Raw genomic sequence first — 22414 nt, 5'->3', positions numbered from 1 at the left:
TTGATTACCAAGACCTCATGTTCAAAGCTCAGTGAAACATTGTGTTAGCAGCATTCGTGCTGGCTCTGTGGTGGGACCTGTTGCGGAGGAGTTGGAGGATATACTGTCTTCTGTGCAGAGTTATTTGGGTGGGCCTCAACTCAGGTTGAACCCTGAATAGGGCCTGACTCTTCCAGTACTCAGGGCTCAGTCAGTCACCTGGGAATGGGAGGTGTGACACCTGCCTTAGTGACTAGCTGACCTTCCCTAGAGACGCCATGTGATTTTATCCATGGTCAGAAAGCCACAGAGTTGCCCACCAGGAGTGAATACTCCTGTGAATCAGACGAGGACTTTGTGTTCTGAATAGATGCCTGAGATTCCTGTCTGACTATTATCCTGACATGAAAATGCAGATCAGGAAACCTATTACGTATTTTTGAACATTGAGGCAGGGAAAAGAAGTTGGAACAGCTTACTTCATATAGTAAGCATTCAGTGAATGCTAACTGCTATTACTCTCAGACCCTATCCCATAAGTCCTTACTGCACTTTAGAGTAGTTTGGATTACAACTTTATTCATTACTTTAGCAAATATTAAGCATTTATGTACCTGGCACTGGGTATAATATGTTAGTGAATAAAGCAATGAAGGTTTTGGTCTCTGTAGAACTTAGCATGATAGTGGAAACAGACAATAAACAGGTAACCAGGAAGATAAATGTTACATTACAGTTTGTCACATGAGCTCTGAAGGAAACCAGCAGAAGTATATTGGGTGATAGGGTGGACAGAGAAGGCCTTTCTGAGAAGGTGACATTAAGTTGGGACTTACAAGGTGAGAAGGACCCAGACATGCAGTGATGTTAAATTGTAGAACTTGACGTTGGATATAGGTGTACGTGAGAGGGAGGGATCAAGGGTGACTTTCTGGTTTCTGGCTTGAGCCACTGGATGGGCAGTGATGCCACCCAGAGAGAAGGGCAGACTGAGGGAGAATGGTTGGGGTGATGGTTAGGAAGAGGGGTGTGAATGGGGATTGAGAGAGTTATTTTGTATGTATTTGGTTTGAGATACCTGTGAAATACTTAGGTAGGTTTTTCAGTTGGGTATAGAAGTCTAAACCTAGAGGAGAGGTTTGGGCTGGGATGTACATTTGCGAATCATCAGCTTTTAGATGCTATTAAAAGTCACAGAAAGTTCACAGATGTGAACACACAGAGAACAGAGTGCCCAGGACAGAGCCTTGGGGAATGCCAGCATTTACAGGTTATTTGGACGAGGAAAGATCAGAGAGAGAAGAGAAAATCTGAAGACACTAAAAAAGCTGTGCTTGGGGCTACATGGGGAGCACGAGGAAGGCGGAGAGCTTGGCCTCCAGTACTTTCTGTGCCAGCCCTTGGTCCTTCATGTTGGTCAGTGGCATGGACTTTTATTTTCTAAAAGGACTGGGGGAGCACTTGACTTATTAATTCTAGATTTAAATTCCTTGGGGCAAGGGTTGTGCTTTGATTGGTGCTGAATGCTCAGTACCTGCATGTGGTAAAAGCTTTCCAATGTTAAAAGTTCCCAGGGTGGCAGCAGTGTGATTTTGTAGATACAGCTATTTAGGTTTTCATAACTAAAGAGACTAAAGAATTTCCTTTCTTTCTTTTCTTTTTTTGTTTTTATGGTTTCCTTGTTCAATCAGGTTTTCAAGCTAGAAATGCCCTTCTTCAGTCAAATCTTTCTCAAACTCAGCTAGCTACTATTTGGTGAGTTTGTCAAGATTTTCAACTATACATCCACTATGGTAAGAAAGATCCTGTTTCTGAAAAAGTTTGTGACTCAGAGATGTTCCATAAGAGCAGCCATTTGAAGATCAATGCAACATTGAAAGCCAGTAAAATTGTACAAAATGTTATTCTTGAAAATTTGGTATTAATTATTTTGCAGGTAAAATTAGTTTGCTTTTTCACAATGGTGTCTGCGGAGAGTTTGAGAATATCTCATTTTTAATTTAGAGATAACTGATTTGATAGGTGAATTATCCATGAAACAAGATAAGCCACATTTTCAGAAGGAACGTTTCCTTTTCTGTTTCAAAGTTTCTCCCCTCTCTTGTACAATAGGACAATTAAGGGTAAAAATAAGCTCACTTTTCCATATATATTTACATTTCCCTAAAGTATGTTAATCCAGCTGTTTCATTTTTCTTGTTTTAAAAATAGAATATTGAACTCTTTTGAAAATACTTTAAATAGACTTTGTTTCTAAGCTGGGAACATTCACATTTGCTTTAGGACCCTTGCTGACATTGATGGCGACGGACAGCTGAAAGCTGAAGAGTTCATCCTTGCAATGCATCTCACTGACATGGCCAAAGCTGGACAGCCCTTGCCACTGACGTTGCCTCCTGAACTTGTCCCTCCATCTTTCAGGTGGGCGCCTCTGGAGGGAAGAGGCATGGTTTTGATCCCTGGGGACAGACATGATTACTACAAAGCGATTTCCTGAGGCCTCTGCTCTAGTTTAGGGGGAAGTTAAACATTTACACTGCCATTTGATTTTGGTATTTAATGAGTTATGCCACGAAGGAGTAGAAGTAGGTGTGTTTCCACCATACTATAGATAAGGAAACTGATGACTTAAAGAGATTAAAAACAAAACTTGCTCACCAACTGCAATCAGCTGAACTGTGGTGGCAATCCAGATCTCTCTCTTTCTCAGTCCGTATCCTGCTGTACATGGTTACTACAGACCATATTGCACTCTTAATGTCTCTGATGCTGTATTCTGAATGTTAAATGGCTCTAGTCATTTGGTAGTATAACTGTATATATAGTCTGGTCTAGAATTCCCAGACTGCTAAATATGTTTGTTTGCTTTTCCTAGAGGAGGAAAGCAAATTGATTCCATTAATGGAACTCTGCCTTCATATCAGAAAATTCAAGAAGAGGAACCTCAGAAAAAATTACCAGGTAACATCGAGTGTCTAAGTTGTATATTTATAGTGGGTTCTCTTAAATTTTACCTTGAGATGTAAATGAGTATCTAGAATTTTTGCATTCTTTCTCTGTCTTTAAATGTTTATTTATTTTGAGAGAGAGCAAGCACAGGGGAGGGGCAGAGAGAGGGGGAGACACAGAATCCGAAGCAGGCTCCAGGCTCTGAGCTGTCAGCACAGAGCCCGACACGGGACTCCAACTCAGGAACCGCGAGGTCATGATCTGGGCCGAAGTTGGACACCCAACTGACTAAGCCACCCAGGCGCCCCTAGAATTTTTACATTCTTAATATTTTATATACCATAAGAGAAAACTATTTGATGAATGGGTTGGATTTTGAAGCAAACAATTAAGATAGTCAAAAATGAGAAGAAGTGTATTTAGGAAGAAAGAATGCACATTTGGCAAGAGTTTGTGTATTTGATATCCTACTTAAAATGTTTCTCTCACTTTAGGAAAAATCACTGTAGCAGGTGATGTGATAAAATCTTAAGCTCTAAAGAACAGTTTAAATATTGGTTGAAGAAGTACATATGTAGATGTTAAATATATCAAATAAATATATAGCCATCTAGCTTTGTCCTTGAAGAAAATGCTAAGAAAAAAGTTGGAAAATGGTTTTATTGGCAAGAATATTAAAATTATTTTTTCTCTCTCAGATGAATTCATACTTAGGAATTTCTTTTCCAAAAATGAATACTCTTAGACAAAAGTAAATATTTTATTATTTATATTTGAGGTAAAATTATCCTTAAGAGAAGTTATCCACAGGGTAACAGCACTCAGATGATCACGAGGCAAGAGTGTGTTGAAATTGGAGTCCACATTGTTGGGCTCTTCATGTGAGAGTGTTTACTGTCTACCTTATTTAGTTACTTTCGAGGACAAGCGGAAGGCCAACTACGAGCGAGGGAACGTGGAACTGGAGAAGCGGCGCCAAGCCCTGATGGAGCAGCAGCAGAGGGAGGCAGAGCGAAAAGCCCAGAAAGAAAAGGAAGAGTGGGAGCGAAAACAGAGAGAATTACAGGAGCAAGAATGGAAGAAACAACTTGAATTAGAAAAACGCTTGGAGAAGCAGAGGGAATTGGAGAGACAGCGGGAGGAAGAAAGGAGAAAAGAGATAGAAAGACGAGAGGTTATTTTTAAGTTATTTTATTGCCTAAGAAAATGATTATATTTGATAAGTGGATACATCTTACTTGATTTAAAAAAAAAAATGGCTGTTTTTGTTGTGCCTTTTTCTCTGCCTCATTCATTCTTACCTATTCTCCAATTCTGAACCGTCCTTCCCTTGTGGACTGGAAGAGGGCCCTTGCTTGTAAAGAGTTTTCAGGGCCAGTAACTGGTAGAAAAGGTGGTATTTCTGTAGGTCAAGAAGGATTTGCAACTCAAAGAAGGATTGATTGCAAAGCTGAGTTGAGTGAAGAGCTGAGGTTAGTGAGCCAGAGGAAGGGGTCTGTCCAGGTAGGTCACTGAACAAAAGTAAGCTTAGGATCCAGAGTGAGAGGCCACAGAACTGGTGCAGCAGAAGGCTGAGACTGGGGAGTTTGAAGGTCTGGAGGAGAAGCACGAGGGTGGGCTTGCGCAGGTCCTTGGGATAAATGGTGCCGTGTGGCATCCCTAAGAGGACTGGCTTTGTTTCAAGGGGCTTAGGATGGAGCACAGTAAATCATAGTGATACTGAAGTAATATCAGTAGAAGGGTTTTTCTTCCCTGATACCAGACTACAGGTGCGATTATTGCTATTAACGTTTATGTTTATGAAATTGTCCTTTGGTTTAAACGAAAAGTAACTAGAAACAAAGAGATGGTCCCAGGAAACAATCAAAAAGTCTGATGGGTGATGTCGCTTTTGTGGAAGTCTGTAGGTTAGGCCCACTGGTAAAACTGGGTTTGCCCAGGTACCCTTAGGCCCTGAAGCCCACTAAGTGCTAAACACTGCCTCGCCTTTATCTTTTTTATCCCAGCAGTTTTTGAATGATGAAAAATTGTTAATTTAAAAGTCAAACTTAAGTCATTATTTTCAGGCAGCAAAACAGGAACTTGAAAGACAACGTCGTTTAGAATGGGAGAGGATTCGTCGCCAGGAGCTTCTCAATCAAAGGAATAGAGAACAGGAAGAAATTGTCAGGTTAAACTCTAAAAAGAAGAGTCTTCATCTCGAGTTGGAAGCACTGGTATGGCTGAAGTTTAAGTGAAATTTCCCTGAATGATGCTAGATTTACTTGTTGAAAAACGTCATTGTTTTTTAAACCTACCTCATGAATATATTAGGTGTTCATGTGATTATATCGTCACGTTTTCATGTGTGCTTGACAGTCTGGATGGTATAGTGTACTGAAACAGGATAGTGACTCAGAATGCTGGAAGTTACATTGTGGTCTCAGTTCAGAAGCTGACAAACCACGCATTCCTGGGCAAGACCTTTCCCTTCTCTGTGCTTCACTTTCCCCTTCTATAAAACAAAAGGCTGCACTAGTTCAGTAATTTTCACTTTCCAAATTGCTGTCTGGAAGACCCCACTCCAGTGGGGTGACCAGCAGTGGGAGAGGGGAGGCTAAGGCACTCCCCAGTGCTTCCCACCGTTCACAGCAGAGAAGCTCCACACTTACCTGCTTTGCTTTTATTGGAGCTTTATCTGAGATTTGCTTGGAAAAAGGGTTCTACTGCTTTTTAAAAAGAGAAATGATTTGAAATTCCTGATCTAAATGATCTCTTAGGATTCCTTCCAGTTCCGTAGGACTGTGTGGTTCTTACCACTATGCTTACCAATGTTTACACATCAGATATCAGAGGGTCCAGTTGTTTAAAAGACTTTGTTGCAAATGAAAGGTAGGAAGGTATAAAGGGTGTTGGGAAAGTATACTTTTCTACTATGACCCTAGAATCCATAAGCCTGACCTGATGGTATAATAGGATTTTGCAAAAATGGTTGTGTAGCCTTGTTATAGAGCCAAGTATAGATCTTGTTTAGTTGGAGTCTCACATTTTATTTGGTTGATGACTTGAAATTAAAATTTTTAAAAATAGCAATATTTGTAATCATAAAGGTACTTCAAATGGATAGGAAAGTATATCACAATTATTGATCCTGCCATAGTACTACAAAACTGTCCTAAAAAACATTAACTTCTTTGTGTAGCTACTTGGGTATCTGTCTCAACCATTATTTTGACTCTATATTTTTCTTTAAAAATATAATGGGAGCCAGGGGTGCCTGGGTGGCTCAGTCGGTTAAGCGTCCGACTTTGGCTCAGGTCATGATCTCATGGTTCATGGGTTCAAGCCCTCCATCGGGCTCTGTGCTGACAGCTCAGAGCCTGGAGCCTGCTTCGGATTCTGTGTCTCCCTCCCTCTCTGCCCTTCCCCCACTCCTACCTTGTGTTTCTCTCTGTCAAAAATAAATATTAAAAAAAAATTTTTTTTTTAGTATATAGTGGGAGAGAATCCTAAGATTGATGGTTTTTTTCCCCCCAAGAACTTGGATTACATACCAAGAAGTAGCATAGATTAATGTGCAGAGTCTGGAAGGCCCAGAGCCTATACTTACACATGCTGAAGATAAGTAACATGAAATCCAGGGTAGACACAACCCATTCCTATTCCTTTTAGCGTGTATTTCTCAAATATGAAGCATACTTTCCAGTAAAAACTTTATGAGTGATTTTTAAGCCTTATTTCTCCTCCTCCCTTTACTGTATTAGTTTGTTAGGGCTGCCATAACAAATACCACAGACTGGGTGGGTTAAACAGCACAAATTAATTTTCTCACAGTTCTGGAAGCAGAAGTCCAAGATCAAGATGTCAGCAGGTTTGGTTATTTCTGAGACCTTTCTCCTTCGCTTGAAGATGGCTGCCTTCTTGCTGTGCCCTCACATGGCCTTTCCTCTGCCTGCGCATCTCTGGTGTCTGTTTCGTGTCCACATTTTCTAGCCTCATAAGTCAGATTATTTTAGGGCCCATTTATATATGACCTCATTTAACGCTATGATCTCTTTAAAGACCCTGTCTCCAAATACAATCACATTTTGAGGTCCTGGAGATTAGGACTTCAACATAACTTTTTGGAGGGATACACTTCAGCCCATAACACCTCACCCTTCTCTCTAGCCTCCATTGAGAATCTCTGCTGTTGTTGCTTTTTTCCCCCCATACTTCTCAGAAGAAGAGAAAAGGAATATTTGGTATGGGAGAAGAAAATTGTGACCCAAAAGGCCCTGTTGGACCCTGTCTAATTGGAGGAAATTAGATGGCAGTGTGGAGGGTAGAAATAGAAGCGCAGAGGAGGTAATGCTAAAAGTCACATGTAGATGTTTATTTCTCATTATTCTTTGAAATTGTCTCTATTTTAATATAAATTAATGCCTAAATCCTGAATTCAGAAAAAATTCAGTGTGTTCTGTTTGTGCTTGCTCATCTTAACATATGGGCCCTTCTTATGCTCTGAGAATGGTATGTTTTCTGCTAACAACTTTGTAGTTAACAGATACAACTCTAGAACACATTCGACTTACTTTGTTTTTGTAGGGTTTTTTGGGGGGGTTTTTTTTGGTAGGCTCCACGCCCAAAGTCACCCTCAAACTTACGACCCTGAGATCAAGAGTTGCATGCTCTACTGACTGAGCCATCCAGGCAAGCATTCCCCATTTAGTTTTAGACATTTATCTAGACTGAGTATAAATGATAAATGACATTTAAAAGTTTAAATCAGGATATGATTCTCCTGACAGGAACATTTCCTGTTAGCATCTTATGTTGCTGTGTATTTATATGCTCTTCCTATAGAATGGCAAACACCAGCAGATCTCAGGCAGACTTCAAGATGTCCGACTCCGAAAACAAACTCAAAAGACTGAGCTGGAAGTTCTAGATAAACAGTGTGACCTGGAAATTATGGAAATCAAGCAACTCCAACAAGAACTTCAGGTTAGTCCTTTGCTGCTGAATTGTCCATAAATATGAGCAGTCATTAATAATTCTTCCTGATAGAATAGTTTTTGCTTTAAGGGTGATGAACCTTTCTGAGTCTCTGATAGACTTCATTTCTAGAAGGATATAAGTATATACCATCCTTTATATTATATCAAGAAGCTCACATGCCCCCGAAAACTCTACTAGACCTCTGGTTAAATTCTACTTAATATTTGTACATAAGTGGATGTTTATCACTTTGAGTTTTAAGTCTTTAATAAATGTGTAGATATACCTACACATTAAACTAAGATTGTTGGTACTCTTTTAGGAAATTTTGACCTAACATTTTTCTTTTCAGAGTTGTGGTGAGAGTGGTAAATGTGTGTGTCCCTCAGGGACCTGGTAATCTCTTCTTTACTTGTGCAGTAGGGTCTAGTTCAGTTATTATGGGGACTCTGGAAGCATTCTGAATCTTTAGAGTCCTCTTACCAAAATTACTGTTTCTGTATGGACTAGCAGTTAATTAACAGAGTCTTCTTCCTGTGTCACAGCAGGTACAGACAGGCCACATAACATTTCCTGTCTAATTTCAACCTGCTACCCTAGTTATTCCTGAGTTATCAGTTTCTCTTTGATATTCATTCTGGGGTGCCATGACCTGCTTACAGATACCATTCAGTGCAGATACCAAAGGCACCTCTTAGCTTGTACCTGCTGTCTCCATCAGTATGCTGAAAACTATAAGACTTTCAGACACACCCCCTTCCTCACCCCCTTTTCTTTCCAGCCAGTCATTCATAAATGGGAATTCATGTTTAAATACTTGTATTTTAAGTCACACATAATTCCATTCTAGTTTATTCATAAAGTATAAGCAGTATTTTACAGCTACGTATTATTCCTATACTAAGTTTTAAGAGTGACTAAGTCATGTTTTTAAGTTTCCAAAAAATTTTCAGACAACGTGACAGAGTTTTAACCAGGCACTACTTTTTCTTTTTATAAGGATTATCAAAATAAACTTATCTATTTGGTACCGGAGAAGCAATTATTAAATGAAAGAATTAAGAACATGCAGCTTGGTAACACACCTGGTAAGTCTCTAAGGTTTGTTTTTCCTCTTCCATTCTTCTCTGCGTGAAGGTGCCAGTCATACTCTTGTGAAAATAGCATTATTCTGTTATAAGTAACATTTTTTGTACAGTTAAAATTTTCAAAATTATGTGAAAAAAAATATCACAGATGTTAGAGCATTTTTATCAATAAAAAGTAAATAAAAATGAAATAAGTAATCATTGTGGTATGCCTTCCTATCTTGATAACATTTTATTTATGTGTTTCAAATAAATATCAAATAAAATGTTAGACTGTAATTAAATAAGATCTGGGTTTGGCTCTAACCCAAGACTGTATGTGCATTCCGGCAAAATCCTACCCTCATTGTAAAGAACTATTCAGGAGGAGATTTTGCCGTGGGAGGAAAGCTGTGTGATTCTGGGTGATAGTCTACAGCAATGATGGCCTTAACAGATTCATAGAAAGAATTTTACCAACTTGGCCCTCTGACATTTTTGGAACAAAATATTCCAAGATAATTTGTGGGAAAGTAACATTTTTCTTGATCCAAGTCTCAACCAGAATATTGAAGAAAAGACCTCTATGTCAGATAGCATGCTAATAACAACATAGCAGAAGAAAGGTTTATTAAAGAAAAGTAAGTCTGCAAGTACCGTGTTAGAACTAACTGAAGTATTCTAAATGTCTCCCTTTGAGTATCTGTCAGCCTTTCCATTCCAGGATTATTATACTCTTGACTCTTTAAGAAGTCCAATAAATAGCATCCCTCATCTTTGCCCAAGTGCCTCACTTTGCCCAAGTGAGGCAAAAGAGCAAGACATATGAGAGACCAAAATACCACCTCATTTTTGGTAAAGCTGATATTGGACAGCCTGGCTTATTTGTGAGTGGGACAGATACACCTGTAAAACCAAGTAGAACAAGCTTCCTGTGGGCAGTTCAGTCTCAAGAATACAAGGGTGCGGGCATCTGGATGGCTCAGTCGGTTAAGCGTTTGACTCTTGGTTTTGGCTCTCAGCTCATGATCTCACAGTTCATGAGTTCGAGCCACAGAGCCTGCTTCAGATCCTCTGTCCCCCTCTGTCTTCCCCCTGCCCAAAGTAAATAAACATTAAAAAAAGAAAAAGAACACAAAGGACTGGAAGGGTCTAGGCTGTGTATGCCCAAGTCCTTATCTTGAGCTCAGCCGTGACTGAAGGGGTGGAAAGAAGCTGAGAATGTTGTCTTAGTGAAGGGCCCTTTGCATGGAAGAAACACCAGGAATAGAGAATTTTACTGTTGTGAACTCTTCCTACTATGTCCCCCACCTTCCACTGAAATAGTCTCTCCATGTCTCTTCTCAGACTGTCTTCTTACACATAAGTATTTTCTTGGCTGCTCAGAATATATCAATCCCCACCTCACCCCTCCACAGGCATTCCAGGGGCAAGGTGAGCCAGCCCTCCTGATCTGTACAGTCACAGAAAGGATAGCATCAACTCTCATTGTTTTAGTATTTGGATTGTGAATGGAATGTGGAATATATCTTATTGGGGACCTGGTAGAGCTACTCTTTCTCTGTAGAATGTGATCCAGTTCAGCTGTTATTATAGTTATCCAGTTCAGGGGTGCCTCAGTGGCTCAGTTGGTTAAGTGTCCGACATTGGCTCAGGTCATAATCTCACAGTTCGTGAGTTCAAGCCCCGCATCGGGCTCTGTGCTGACAGCTCAGAGCCTGGAGCCCACTTCAGATTCTGTGTCTCCCTCTGTGTGCCCTTCCCCTGCTCACACTCTGTCTCTCACATTGTCTCAAAAATAAATAAACATTTAAAAAAAAAAGTTTTTTATAGTTATCCAGTTAAAATAGGAAGCTTTTGTTTGGAATTTGCAAAGTACCCTATATCCCTTAGATTCCTCTCTCCATCTCTGTTGCCATTTAAGATTACCAACCATAGGCCCAGCACCATGCTAGGCAATTTTCATGCATTATTTCTCTTAATCTTTGCAACAGCCCTGTGAAGTAGTTATTGTTATTCCCTTTGTGCAGCTTAGCAAAACTGAGGCTCAGAAAGATTAAGTAGCCCAAGATGGTGGAGTAATGGTTCTCAAATTCTTGTCTGTCTAAGTCTAAAGCCCACTGGGCCACCACATTGTCTGTCTTGATTTTCAGTTGCCTAACAAGGTGTTCATAGATATGATATATTCGAATTCAGTATTAAAACATCTGTTACTATTGATGCTCATTTTGAAGAGTACTAGGAATGTATACTAACTTATTTTTTCCACATTGCTTGTCTCCGAACTCAACTAGATTCTGAACTACTTGAGGATAGGACCCATGCCTTACTTATCCTTCTTTTTTACCTGCTCTTGCACATAGTGCAGGGCCTTGTACATAGCAGATGTGTAATTTAATGATAAAATATTTGTTGAAATATTGGAAAAGCACTAGAGAATGATAAGAGAACTTAGCAAGGTGTCTGGATAAAAAGTGAGCCTATAAAAATCAGTAACTTTACACTGTATCAGAAGTATTTAATTAGAAAATGTTATGAACAAATCTCATTTACATTAGCATTCTCATTATTATGAATAAAGAAATGTACAGCTGTAAAATTTTACTGATATAAAAGATTCCTGGATAAGTATGTGCGTGTTATATTCCTGAATGATCTAGCTCAGTGTTGTAAAATGTCAGTTTTCTACTACTTTGTCCATACATTCAGTTCCATTGAGGTTTAATTGAAACCTGGCAAGATAATTCACAGATTAACCCAGAAGAGAAAATATGCAGGATTAGGCAAGACTTGAAAAAGAGTAACACTGGGCGCCTGGGTGGCGCAGTCGGTTAAGCGTCCGACTTCAGCCAGGTCACGATCTCGCGGTCCGTGAGTTCGAGCCCCGCGTCAGGCTCTGGGCTGATGGCTCAGAGCCTGGAGCCTGTTTCCGATTCTGTGTCTCCCTCTCTCTCTGCCCCTCCCCCGTTCATGCTCTGTCTCTCTCTGTCCCAAAAATAAAAATAAACGTTGAAAAAAAAAAGAGTAACATTGATGCGGGGAAGACATTAGCTCTACCAGGTATCAAAACATAAGTTAGGAAAGCTCTAGTCCCTAAAGTAGTGTATTATTGATCAGAAAGAAGACGTAGAATAATGGAACTGAATAGAAGGTCTAAAAACAGGTCTGTATGTATCTGACCATTTAGGATACGATAAAGTTGACATTTAACACCAGTGGGGAAAGCACGGGCTGTCAGTAATCACCATCACTTCAGTTAGTGGTCTGGGGCACTTGCCTATCCGAAAGAGGGGGGCGGCTCTTTACCTCACTGTATGTACAGAAATAAATTCTAGGTAAAATAAGAGGGTAAATATAAAAAGTGACTCTAGAAAATATGTTACAAAAACAAAGGAAAACATTTGTATGATCTTGGTGTCAGGAAAGTTTCTTCAAATAATACCTAGAGCTATGAAGCAAAATATTTACAGATTTGATGACATAAAAGTGAGCTTTTTCATGATGAAAGACATCATAAATAGTAAAACATTTGAAATACATATAGTACAAGTTTGGAGCTTCTGCAAATCACAAATTAAGACAGCCCAATGGGAAGAAAAAAGGCAGTGGATGAGGTTAGGCAATTCAAGAGAGTGGCCAATAAGCCTATAAACAGGTGTTGATTTGATTTTAATTGTTACCAAGAAAATACAAATTAAAATAACAGTGAGGTTTCATTTTTTTGCCAGTTAGAGAAAATGAAAAAAGATTGGGACTATCCATTATTGATGAGGGTATGCAGAAGCAGGTACTTGGGTGTCATTTTGTGTTGGTGCCCCTTTGTGCAAGTATAGTTTGGCAGTTTCTCTCAAATTTAAAGTGTTCAAGTCCTTTTACATGGCAATTCTTTCACCTCTTAGCCATAAAATACTTTCACGAGTGCTTTAAAATGCATGTGTAAGGATAGTTATTGCAGCATTTTTATGTAGATAGTAGAAAATTAAAACAACCTAATGCCAATCAAAAGGGAATAGTTATATAAATTGTGAAACAGCCATAATGTAGGCTACCATGGAGAAATTTTATGTCTTTTTTTATCCAGTGTTACTGAGAAGTAATTGGCATACACCACTGCATAAGTTTAAGGTATACAGCATAAGGGTTTGGCTTAGATACATTGTGACAGTATAAGTCACTTACCAATAGCGACATAAGAAATTTTACCAAATGTAAACTACCTGATGTTTATATTTCAGATTTAGGGATTGGTTTGCTTCATAAAAAATCATTGGAAAAGGAAGAATTATGCCAAAGACTTAAAGAACAATTAGATGCTCTTGAAAAAGAAACTGCATCTAAGCTATCTGAAATGGATTCATTTAACAATCAATTAAAGGTATTTATTTTCTGTTATATTCATTTGTAGTTATTGGCTTCTTACCTTCCTCTTTTTGATTTAGTGGAATAAGTAACTAAAGCTATTATTGTTATATGTAGTGTATTTCCATAATTTATCTTATAATTTGAGCGATACCAGATTACAAGATTGCTTTTAATGTTCTCTGTAGATATTATAAATACTGTTATGCAGTGAAACCTATCATTTATCATAGTTTCCAGTTCTTGACTATTTTTATTGCTATCTATACATTTTTAAGGATAGTTGCCTTTATCAGTATTAGAAAACTGATCTCAGCCAACATGATCTTAGGCAAAATTCTAAGATGGTGGATATGGAAAACTGAAACTAATTCTGGTGATAGAGGCTTTTATAACACACTAGATTTTTTTTTGTTTCTTTGTTATGATTTAATTAACCTTTGTGAAGTAATGCAATAATCAGTGAAATCCAAAGCATAACCTGGCACTCTGAACTTTGCATGAAAAGTAAGTTCACGATTCATTATTTGCCGTAGTGGCAGAGCAGATGCCCAGAGTACCTACTGTATGCTTACCATTCTTTGCAGTGTTAGCGATATAATGAAGCCATAGCTATGAAAGCTGTATTAAAAGGTAAAAACCTTCTAGGTTTTTAGAATGCTGATGGGCCAGCGTTCGAATTTGGGAATAGTCTCAGCGATTTCTTTGCTAACTGAATGTAAAGTTTTCGGAGCCTAAAGTATTCCATAGTTTTTCAGGCAGCCATCCACCTCTTCATGTGACTTTTGCTGACTTATTCAGAGTAATAGTACACCAACTATAGAGTGAATATTATAAAGAAAAGAGACCACGCTGGCTTCAGTTAAGGAGGGGAAATTTTAGGCAAATAATGTTGATAATACATTTTACACAAGCATATATTTTGTAGAAAATAATTTAAAGAAAACCAAGTAATTTGTCATTGATGGACAGACAAGCCAGCAAAGTTATCTTCCCTACATTATTTTTTTTTAATCTGTACATAGTTTAATTGGCTTTTTATCTGCCTTATCTTACAGTGTGGGAATATGGATGACTCTGTTCTGCAGTGCCTTTTGTCTCTGCTAAGCTGTCTCAACAACCTCTTCCTCTTACTTAAGGTTATTTTCTAATATCTAGCTCCTTTTCTTTGAGTTACTTTACTGTTTTCTTTTCTTAAAAACTGGACTATTCTTTGCATTTATCTGAGTATCTTTGTTTGAAATAACATACACAATGTAGACCTTTTTTCTTTCTGCTTGCTTGAATAGCCTTCTGCTGTCTAACTGCCTGTTTGAGTCTAATGCCAGAAATTCGTAGGGTTGCCCAGAGTAACCTGTCTCATGAGGAGCCCAAGACGCTCAAAAATCCCTCAAAATTCCCTTAAAACGTCCCTGTGCATTGGGTTAACTGCTGGGATGATGACTGAGTCAATAAAAAAGAAAGCTAAGGGTAAATCATTTACCCATATCACTGGAAATCATTGTTTAAAATGTAAGTTATACTTTCTGAAATACAGAGCAAGGTTATGTCATGTATATACCAGGCTGCTTCCTAATGCTGCTGTAAAGAAAAATCTGAAAGAGCCAGTAGTGCAGGGGTGGCCTTAGTTACGTCTGGTTACCAGGCCTCATGTTTAGAATGCTTGCTCTTCAGATAAAAATGTTTAAGTCATATACATAAATAGTTCACCTTGTCATTTGTAGCACATAGAGTATTTCAAATACTCCGTGAATTCCTGTTTTAATATAATTTAAAGAAAGATGCTTTGCATTTAGCACTTGCTGACCCTAGATTTTGAGTGTTCGTTCTACTCCCTTCTACTCTGGATGGCAGTAGGCAGTTGCATGTATATGTATATGTCTTCACACACAGTGAAGACAGGAACATGATAAGTAGAATTCATTTGTTATTTAAGTAAAGGTAGGGCAAGTTGGAAAGATAGTATCAGCTTTTTCTTTATAGCATAAATGGCCAGAATATCTGGTCTTAGAACTTCTACTATAGGTTGCATAGAAATTTCAACCTAAGTTTCTTTGTCTATAAAATGAGGTTTGATGATGATTTATGGACTGTACTCACACACATAAGCCTGATTATTTCAGTTAGCATTTGATTCTTCACAGGCCAGCAGATTATTCTTGTCTCTTTTTTTACTTTCTTCCTTCTGCTTCCTGCCTTCCAGCCTTTCACTGCTTATTGATACTTTCATCAGAGGCAATTTAGGAAATTAAAAGGGGATGAGAACTGTAGTCATCATTGCAAAGCAATGCGGAGCAGTTGGTTAACATATTGCTGAAAACTATCCATTGAATTGTCAGTGAGACCTTTGCAGACCTCATTACATTGCCAGTTTAGTTAAGTGAGCAGAAGCTGGCCTGCACAGATCAGGAATGAACGGGAGTTGAGGAAGGGCTGAGTATGAACGGCTCTGGGAGGAGAATGCAAAGAAAGCCTGAGGTCAAAGGAAAACCTTTTTTTTTTTTGGTTTCAGAAAGACTTGAAGGACAAAGGATACAAACTTTCCGTTATGCAAGGTGGATAAGTTCTGGGATCTGTTGTACAGCGTGGTGACTATAGTTAGCAATATCCTGTTGTACACTTGAGATTTGCTAAATAGGAGAGAAAATGGTAACTATGTGAGATAGGGATGTTAATTAACTTGGTTATGGTAATCATTTCACAGTATATACTAATATTGAAACATCAAATTATATATCTTAAACATGTATAATCTTTATTTGTCAGTTATATCTCAATAAAGCTTGGAGGTGGGGAATAATTGGGACCACGCTTGGAGATGGTGTCAGCTTTCTGTAAGGTATTTGGTTACATGGGGGAAGAGATAGCTTCTGTTAGGACAGAGGAATGGAAATGGAGAAAACAGAGCCGGTTAGGTAACTCACCATATCTGTCTTTTTTTTTTAAATTTTTTTTTTTCAACGTTTATTTATTTTGGGGACAGAGAGAGACAGAGCATGAATGGGGGAGGGGCAGAGAGAGAGGGAGACACAGAATCGGAAACAGGCTCCAGGCTCTGAGCCATCAGCCCAGAGCCCGACGCGGGGCTCGAACTCACGGAGCGCGAGATCGTGACCTGGCTGAAGTCAGACGCTTAACCGACTGCGCCACCCAGGCGCCCCTCACCATATCTGTCTTAATGATGATTGCCTGGCTCAAGCCACATGTCTCATTGCTGAATTCCCAGCACCTACGTGGAACATATACATGAAATGTAGTGGGTGGCAAGAAATACTTGTGGAATGAATGAATGGTTTTGAATGTTCTCAGAAAATATGCAGCATTTAGGGTTAGTATATAGAGTTTATGGGGGAAAAAGGTAGAAAGAAATTTACCAAAAAACAGCAGAGAGCCATGTATCCCAGATGCCAGCAACACTTGTGACTCCATGCATTTTTTTCTGCTAAATAAAGGCTATTTTTTAAATGGAAAAAAAAAAACAAAAACAACAACAAAAAACCCTGAAGGGGACTGAGGAGAGAAAGGGAGAAAGGTAGTGAGAGATTGAGAGATATGAGGTGGTAGTAACTGATAGAGTAGAGTCCTAGGGAACCAGATTGAGATAGAATCCAGAGCCTGGATTTAAGGATTAGATAAAAAGACTTTGAGTGTAGCATATGGAGAAAAGATGAGTGTGGATACAGCTAAATTTGCTGGTGGAGAGTAGGAAGCTGACAGCTTCAAGACTTAAAATCAGAAGCAAGTTGGACCATTACAAGGAATCTTCCTGGGTAGTTGAGGACATGGAATAATTCCAACTGGATAGAAGAAGATGGGTGCAGCTGCAGGAAGTTTTATTGATTTTTGAGATGGAAAGATGAGGGAACGCTAATGAGGGAGATTTAATGAGGCAAGATTATTAGCTGGTAGTGAGAATGGATGGAAGATTAGGAAGTTGCAAGAGAGAGAAGTAGGCCTGGTGAGGAATAGACATCTTGGTGAGGGTAGGGGGTGCACACTTAGTGGAGGAAAACAGTAGATGTGCTGAGCAATGTTGAATGCCTGTTTGAAGTTGGAGGTCATGAATAAGAATTGAAAACAGCATACCTGGGGCACACGGGTGGCTCAGTCAGTTAAGCGTTGACTTTAGTTCAGGTCACGATCTCATAGTTCATGGGTTCAAGCCCCATGTCGGGCTCTGTGCCGATAGCATGGAGCCTGGACCCTGCTTCAGATTCTGTGTTTCCCTCTCTCTGCCCCTTCCCCGCTCGTGTGCTGTCTCTCTCTCAAAAATAAACATCAAGGGGTGCCTGGGTGGCTCAGTCGGTTAAGCGTCCGACTTCGGCTCAGGTCGTGATCTCGTGGTCCGTGAGTTCGAGCCCTGTGTCGGGCTCTGTGCTGACCGCTCAGAGCCTGGAGCCTGTTTCAGATTCTGTGTCTCCCTCTCTCTGACCCTCCCCCGTTCATGCTCTGTCTTTCTCTCTCTCAAAAATAAATGTTAAAAAAAATTTTTTTTAAATAAATAAACATCAAAAAATAATAATAAATTTAAAAAGAAAAGAAAACAACATACCTAACTATGCTTGGGATGAGCACAAGGAAGGCTAATGAAGTAGGTTCATAGGTTCATACAGGTTTGAGGGGTTTTGTTTGTTTGTTTTAGAATTTTTTTTAACATTTATTTATTATTGAGAGACAGAGACAGAGCATGAGGATGAGAGCGGCAAAGAGCGAGGGAGACACAGAATCCAAAGCAGGCTCCAGGCTCTGAGCTGTCAGCACAGAGCCCAACACAGGGCTCGAACCCATAAACTGCGAGATCATGACCTGAGCTGAAGTCAGAAGTAACCAACTGAGCAATCCAGGCGCCCCAGGTTTGAGGTTTTAATAGACGTGGCAATGAGGCAGGGGGACAGGGAGTTGCAGATCTTGACACACTAATTACAGTAAAGGTGAACTCCGAAATATGGGCTGGACAAGTAGGAGTATGAGGAGAGGAAGGGGTGCTGATGAAAAAGGAGAGAATGATGGGGTCAAGAATGGAGGTCTTAGGTTGGAAAACTGTTGAAATGGGTGCACCAGGTAGAAGAAAAGCTTGAAGGATAAGAACTTCTGTTTGAAGAATGAGATATTTAGTCAGTAGTTCTGTTTCTAATGATGACAAGATTCAAGGTATAATAATGCAAATGGCGGATTAAATGGAGTAAAAGGGAGAGTTGAGGTTTTGATCGAGTCCATGTGGATTTCAAACCCTTGGAGTAGTGAAGATTAATGAATGAGGATCAGACCAGATTATCAAGAGATGACAGTAAAGAGGAAGAAGAGGGGGTATTGCAAGATGGTGTGAGCCTCAGAAAAGCGTTAGTTTGTAAGAGTGAAGAGAATGGTCTGGAAATGGCAGTGAAGAGCAAGGAAAATAACTTTAGTTCTCCCTTCACCCTAATGTAAATGGAATATGTGGTGATAAACTGAGAGGGAAATCGAGGAAAAGCATGTCTTAAGGGATCAGCCAAAAGGGCAAAGAGCTAAGGGAGTTTCCGTTCAGAGATGTGTGGATATTTGGGGAACTTCCTGACCACAAACAGGAAGTTCCTGGGCAGTGCAAGCGTTCGAGGAGAGAAAGGGTGGGGAATTGGGTCAGATCAAGAGATAAACAGCATTCTAGAGATGAGAATTTAGGTGGTAAAGGATGACAAGGAAGGCCAGGTGGGTTGACAGGTGAGATAGAATTGGTCTCTGGTGTCGGAGGAAGACAGGCAGTGATTTCTAATCTGTGGTCTTTGAGACAGTGTTTGGAGTGATCACTGCTTTAGCCTACTTGTGGTGAAATGGAAGCATAAAATTGTAAGTTTGTTTTCTGAAGATACTATGTTCTTCTGGACCCTGTAATGTTCATGTACAAGATCAGTGGTAATTTTTACTCTTTTGCTCAAGTCACACTAGGACACATAGCACAGCCAGTGGATTCAAAGGTGAGATATTTGACAGGCCCTTATTCCATTAAGGAAATTCACACACTGTCCTGTCTTTAGTATTGAGTTGCAGTGAAAACAGTCGTGGCCGTGGAGTCTGAAGAAATGAGTCCTGGTCCTATCCATATCACTTGCTAGCTGTGTAACTGTCATTTAACCTCAAAATTTTGCTTTCTTCAGTTATAGCTGACAATATGTGCTCTGCCTTCTTTGCAGTCTTAGGACAATTAAATGAGATAGCATATATACAGAAGTGCTTTGTGAACTATTATGTGCTATACAAATCTTTTTATTGTTCTTATCAGGGTAGGGATTATCCTGAATCTCCACAGTACTTTTAGTGCATTGGAAGGTCACCACTGCTGACTTGGGATAATGATTGAGGAGATCCTATTCCTTGGAGAGAAAGTGTCAACACCAGAATTGTGGCTTATCGTAGACCTCTATTCTAAACCTTTCCGTTGGGACTTTTGTCATTCTGGCCTTGCTGACTAGTCCTCAGTTACTGTAGACAGTGCTTCTAAAATTGAATTTTACTGATGGCTCATCCGATTCAGGATGGAGGCAGGTGATCTCTCTTGTTGGTTAACAAGCTCTGAGAGAATCGGTACACTGGGTTGGTAAATGGTCATCACTTACGCTTGATGTTGCCTCTTATTCAGAATACTGCTTTTATGTTCTTGCATCACAGTCACCCCCTTTAGAACAGACATGAAATACTGTTTGTTTCAATTCCCTTTAAATCATTTAATCTTAGAAATGTTTCCTAGCTAATAAAAGATATTTTAGTAATTTATCTGACAGTGAGTTTAAGTGAAAGTAAATATAGAATCTGGTATGTGCAGGAGTTTGAATGGCATAGTGGAGGTAGTTCAAAACTAGGCAAGTCCCTTCATCTTCAGAGCCTCAGAAGTGGTCACCACCTGGGTGGCCCAGTTGGTTGAACGTCCAACTTCATGATCTCGTGGTTTGCGAGTTCAAGCCCCTCATTGCTCTCTCTGCTGTCAACACAGAGCCTGCTTTGGATCCTCTGTCCCCTTCTCTCTCTGCCCCTCCCCTGCTTACTCTCTCTCAAAAATAAAAATAAACTTTTTTTTTTAATTTAAAAATCTTTTAAAAATGGATGATCATTATATCTATTTTATGAGAACACTATCGAGATCAAATGTAGGTGTTATGTGTGAAAGCGCATTAAAGTGCTACACAGATGTTCAGGGGGCTTAGGGGATGTTAAGTTTGAGGAGCTAATTTGCATTCTATAATTTTTTTCTTTTTTTTTCTTTTTTAAGAAATTTTTTAATGTTTATTTTTGAGAGAAAGTGTGAGCAGGGGAGGGGCAGAGAGGGAGGGAGACAGAATGCGAAGCAGGCTTCAGGCTCTGAGCTGTCAGCACAGAGCCTGACGCCGGTCTCGAACCCACAAACCATGAGATCATGACCTGAGCTGAAGTTGGACATTTAACTGACTGAGCCACCCAGGCGCCCCTATGATTTTTTTTTTTTCATGACTAGTAACATTTTGTCCTGATTATGTGACATTATTCAGCTGAGTTGTATTTTGTCAGTTGAATCTCTTTCATGTCTTGGCCTTTGGAAAGAACATCACATGCTTTCTTTAAGCAAAATCAGAATATAAGATTGCTTCCTGTCACTTAGGAGATATTCAGTATTGGTGGTTAAAGTTCAGTGAGTTACATCTTTCACTTCTTTCAGGATGGTAGAAGAAAGAAGTACTCTGAGAAATGAAAACAATTGAAGTAGATGCTGGATTTAAACATTTTTGTGACTGCTTTGTTGAGCCCTGTTGAGGTACACTTGGGTCCAAAACTAAGTAAACCAATCCTAACCAAGTGGTCAAATGTAACATTACCAAAATGGTGCAAACCAACTTTTTGTCTCCTGATATGTTGCACTGAAAGAAACACAACATCATGTCTATACTGTTTTTGCCAAAAATATTTGATCTAGGTGTAAGGAAGTAATTAGACATGCCCAAATTGTCTCTAAAAATGTGAATCTCACAAAAGATGGAGGAAAGTTTCCAGATTTAAAGAGACCAAAGAGCCATGACCGAAGGGCACTTCATGAGCCATGACTGAAGGATCGTGACAGCGAAACGATCCCTTGATTGGATCATGGATCAGAAAAGTATTATTGAGGACAGTATTTACACTAGTGGGGACATTTTTTAATATAAACTCTATTAAGTGACATTTTATGGCTGTGTTAAATTTCTTTAGTTTGGTACTGGCATTGGCATTGTAGTTATGTAGACTAATGATAAAGTATCTGAAGGCATCAGTGTCTTCAACTTAATCAAATTTTCTGTAGGTTTGAAAGTTTTCAAAATAAAAAAGCAGAGAAAAATTTAGAATGGCAAAATGTCAAATGTTTGAAAAATGAAAAAGTAGATAAAGTATGTCTTCAAGTTATAAGGGTACTAAGTAGATTAACCAGGGGTAGATATCAACACTGGGCAATGGAGAGGGAGGGGGATAGTGTAAATGAGCAGATTACTCATCTGGCATACCAGGTGTCAGTAGCCATTTTCTAATTCATAAATGAAGATCTATTAATATCAGCCAAGTTTTATGAAGGGCTTTCTCTGGGACTGACACCATTCTGTCTTATTTATATTAACTTATTAATCCTTACCTTAACCCCGTGATGTAGGTAGATATTATTATTCTCCACATTTCACATAGAAGTAAATTAAGGCTCAGAAGTTGAGGCATACAGCTTGTAAGTGTAAGAGCAGAATTTCAACCCAAATAGTTAGCATTTGACCTTAAATGGTTATATTGGGAGGAAAAAAGATGAAAATTTCTAAGCTAAGCATTCAACTTGAGAAGCTAGAAAAAGGCTAGCATAATAAAGCAAAAAAAGTAGAAGGAAATTCATGAGAGAAAAGACAGACATTTAATACAAAGAATCAAGAAAGCCAGTGTTTGAGTCTTTTAAAGATTAATAAAATGAAACCTCTGGCAAGACCGATTTTATTTTATTTTATTTTATTTTATTTTATTTTATTTTATTTTATTTTATTTTATTTTATTTTTTTATATATGAAATTTATTGTCAAATTGGTTTCCATACAACACCCAGTGCTCATCCCAAAAGGTGCCCTCCTCAATACCCATCACCCACCCTC

At 39.1% G+C, this 22414-nt stretch overlaps 1 protein-coding gene across 18 annotated transcripts in view; it reads left to right on the top strand.

The window, feature by feature from the left end:
• ITSN2 (intersectin 2) overlaps positions 1–22414 on the top strand; it is a 158460-nt gene that overhangs the window by 53715 nt on the left and 82331 nt on the right. For 15 of the 18 annotated variants that reach the window (XM_040496179.1, XM_040496188.1, XM_040496177.1 and 12 more), the window contains 9 exons: positions 1671–1734; positions 2263–2400; positions 2855–2940; positions 3840–4102; positions 4995–5144; positions 7753–7893; positions 8888–8975; positions 13190–13329; positions 14372–14452. In XM_040496179.1, the coding sequence (XP_040352113.1) occupies positions 1671–1734; positions 2263–2400; positions 2855–2940; positions 3840–4102; positions 4995–5144; positions 7753–7893; positions 8888–8975; positions 13190–13329; positions 14372–14452 (1151 nt within the window). The remainder of the gene's footprint in view (positions 1–1670; positions 1735–2262; positions 2401–2854; positions 2941–3839; positions 4103–4994; positions 5145–7752; positions 7894–8887; positions 8976–13189; positions 13330–14371; positions 14453–22414) is intronic. The other 3 variants (XM_040496192.1, XM_040496193.1, XM_040496182.1) reach the window with 1 other exon arrangement.

This window comes from Herpailurus yagouaroundi, unplaced genomic scaffold (assembly GCF_014898765.1).
Source record: "Herpailurus yagouaroundi ecotype Mexico unplaced genomic scaffold, PumYag 188, whole genome shotgun sequence".
NCBI classification, from domain to species: Eukaryota; Metazoa; Chordata; class Mammalia; order Carnivora; family Felidae; genus Herpailurus; species Herpailurus yagouaroundi.
The sequence above is the reverse complement of the archived record's forward strand: the minus strand, read 5'-3'. Positions and strand labels throughout refer to the sequence as shown.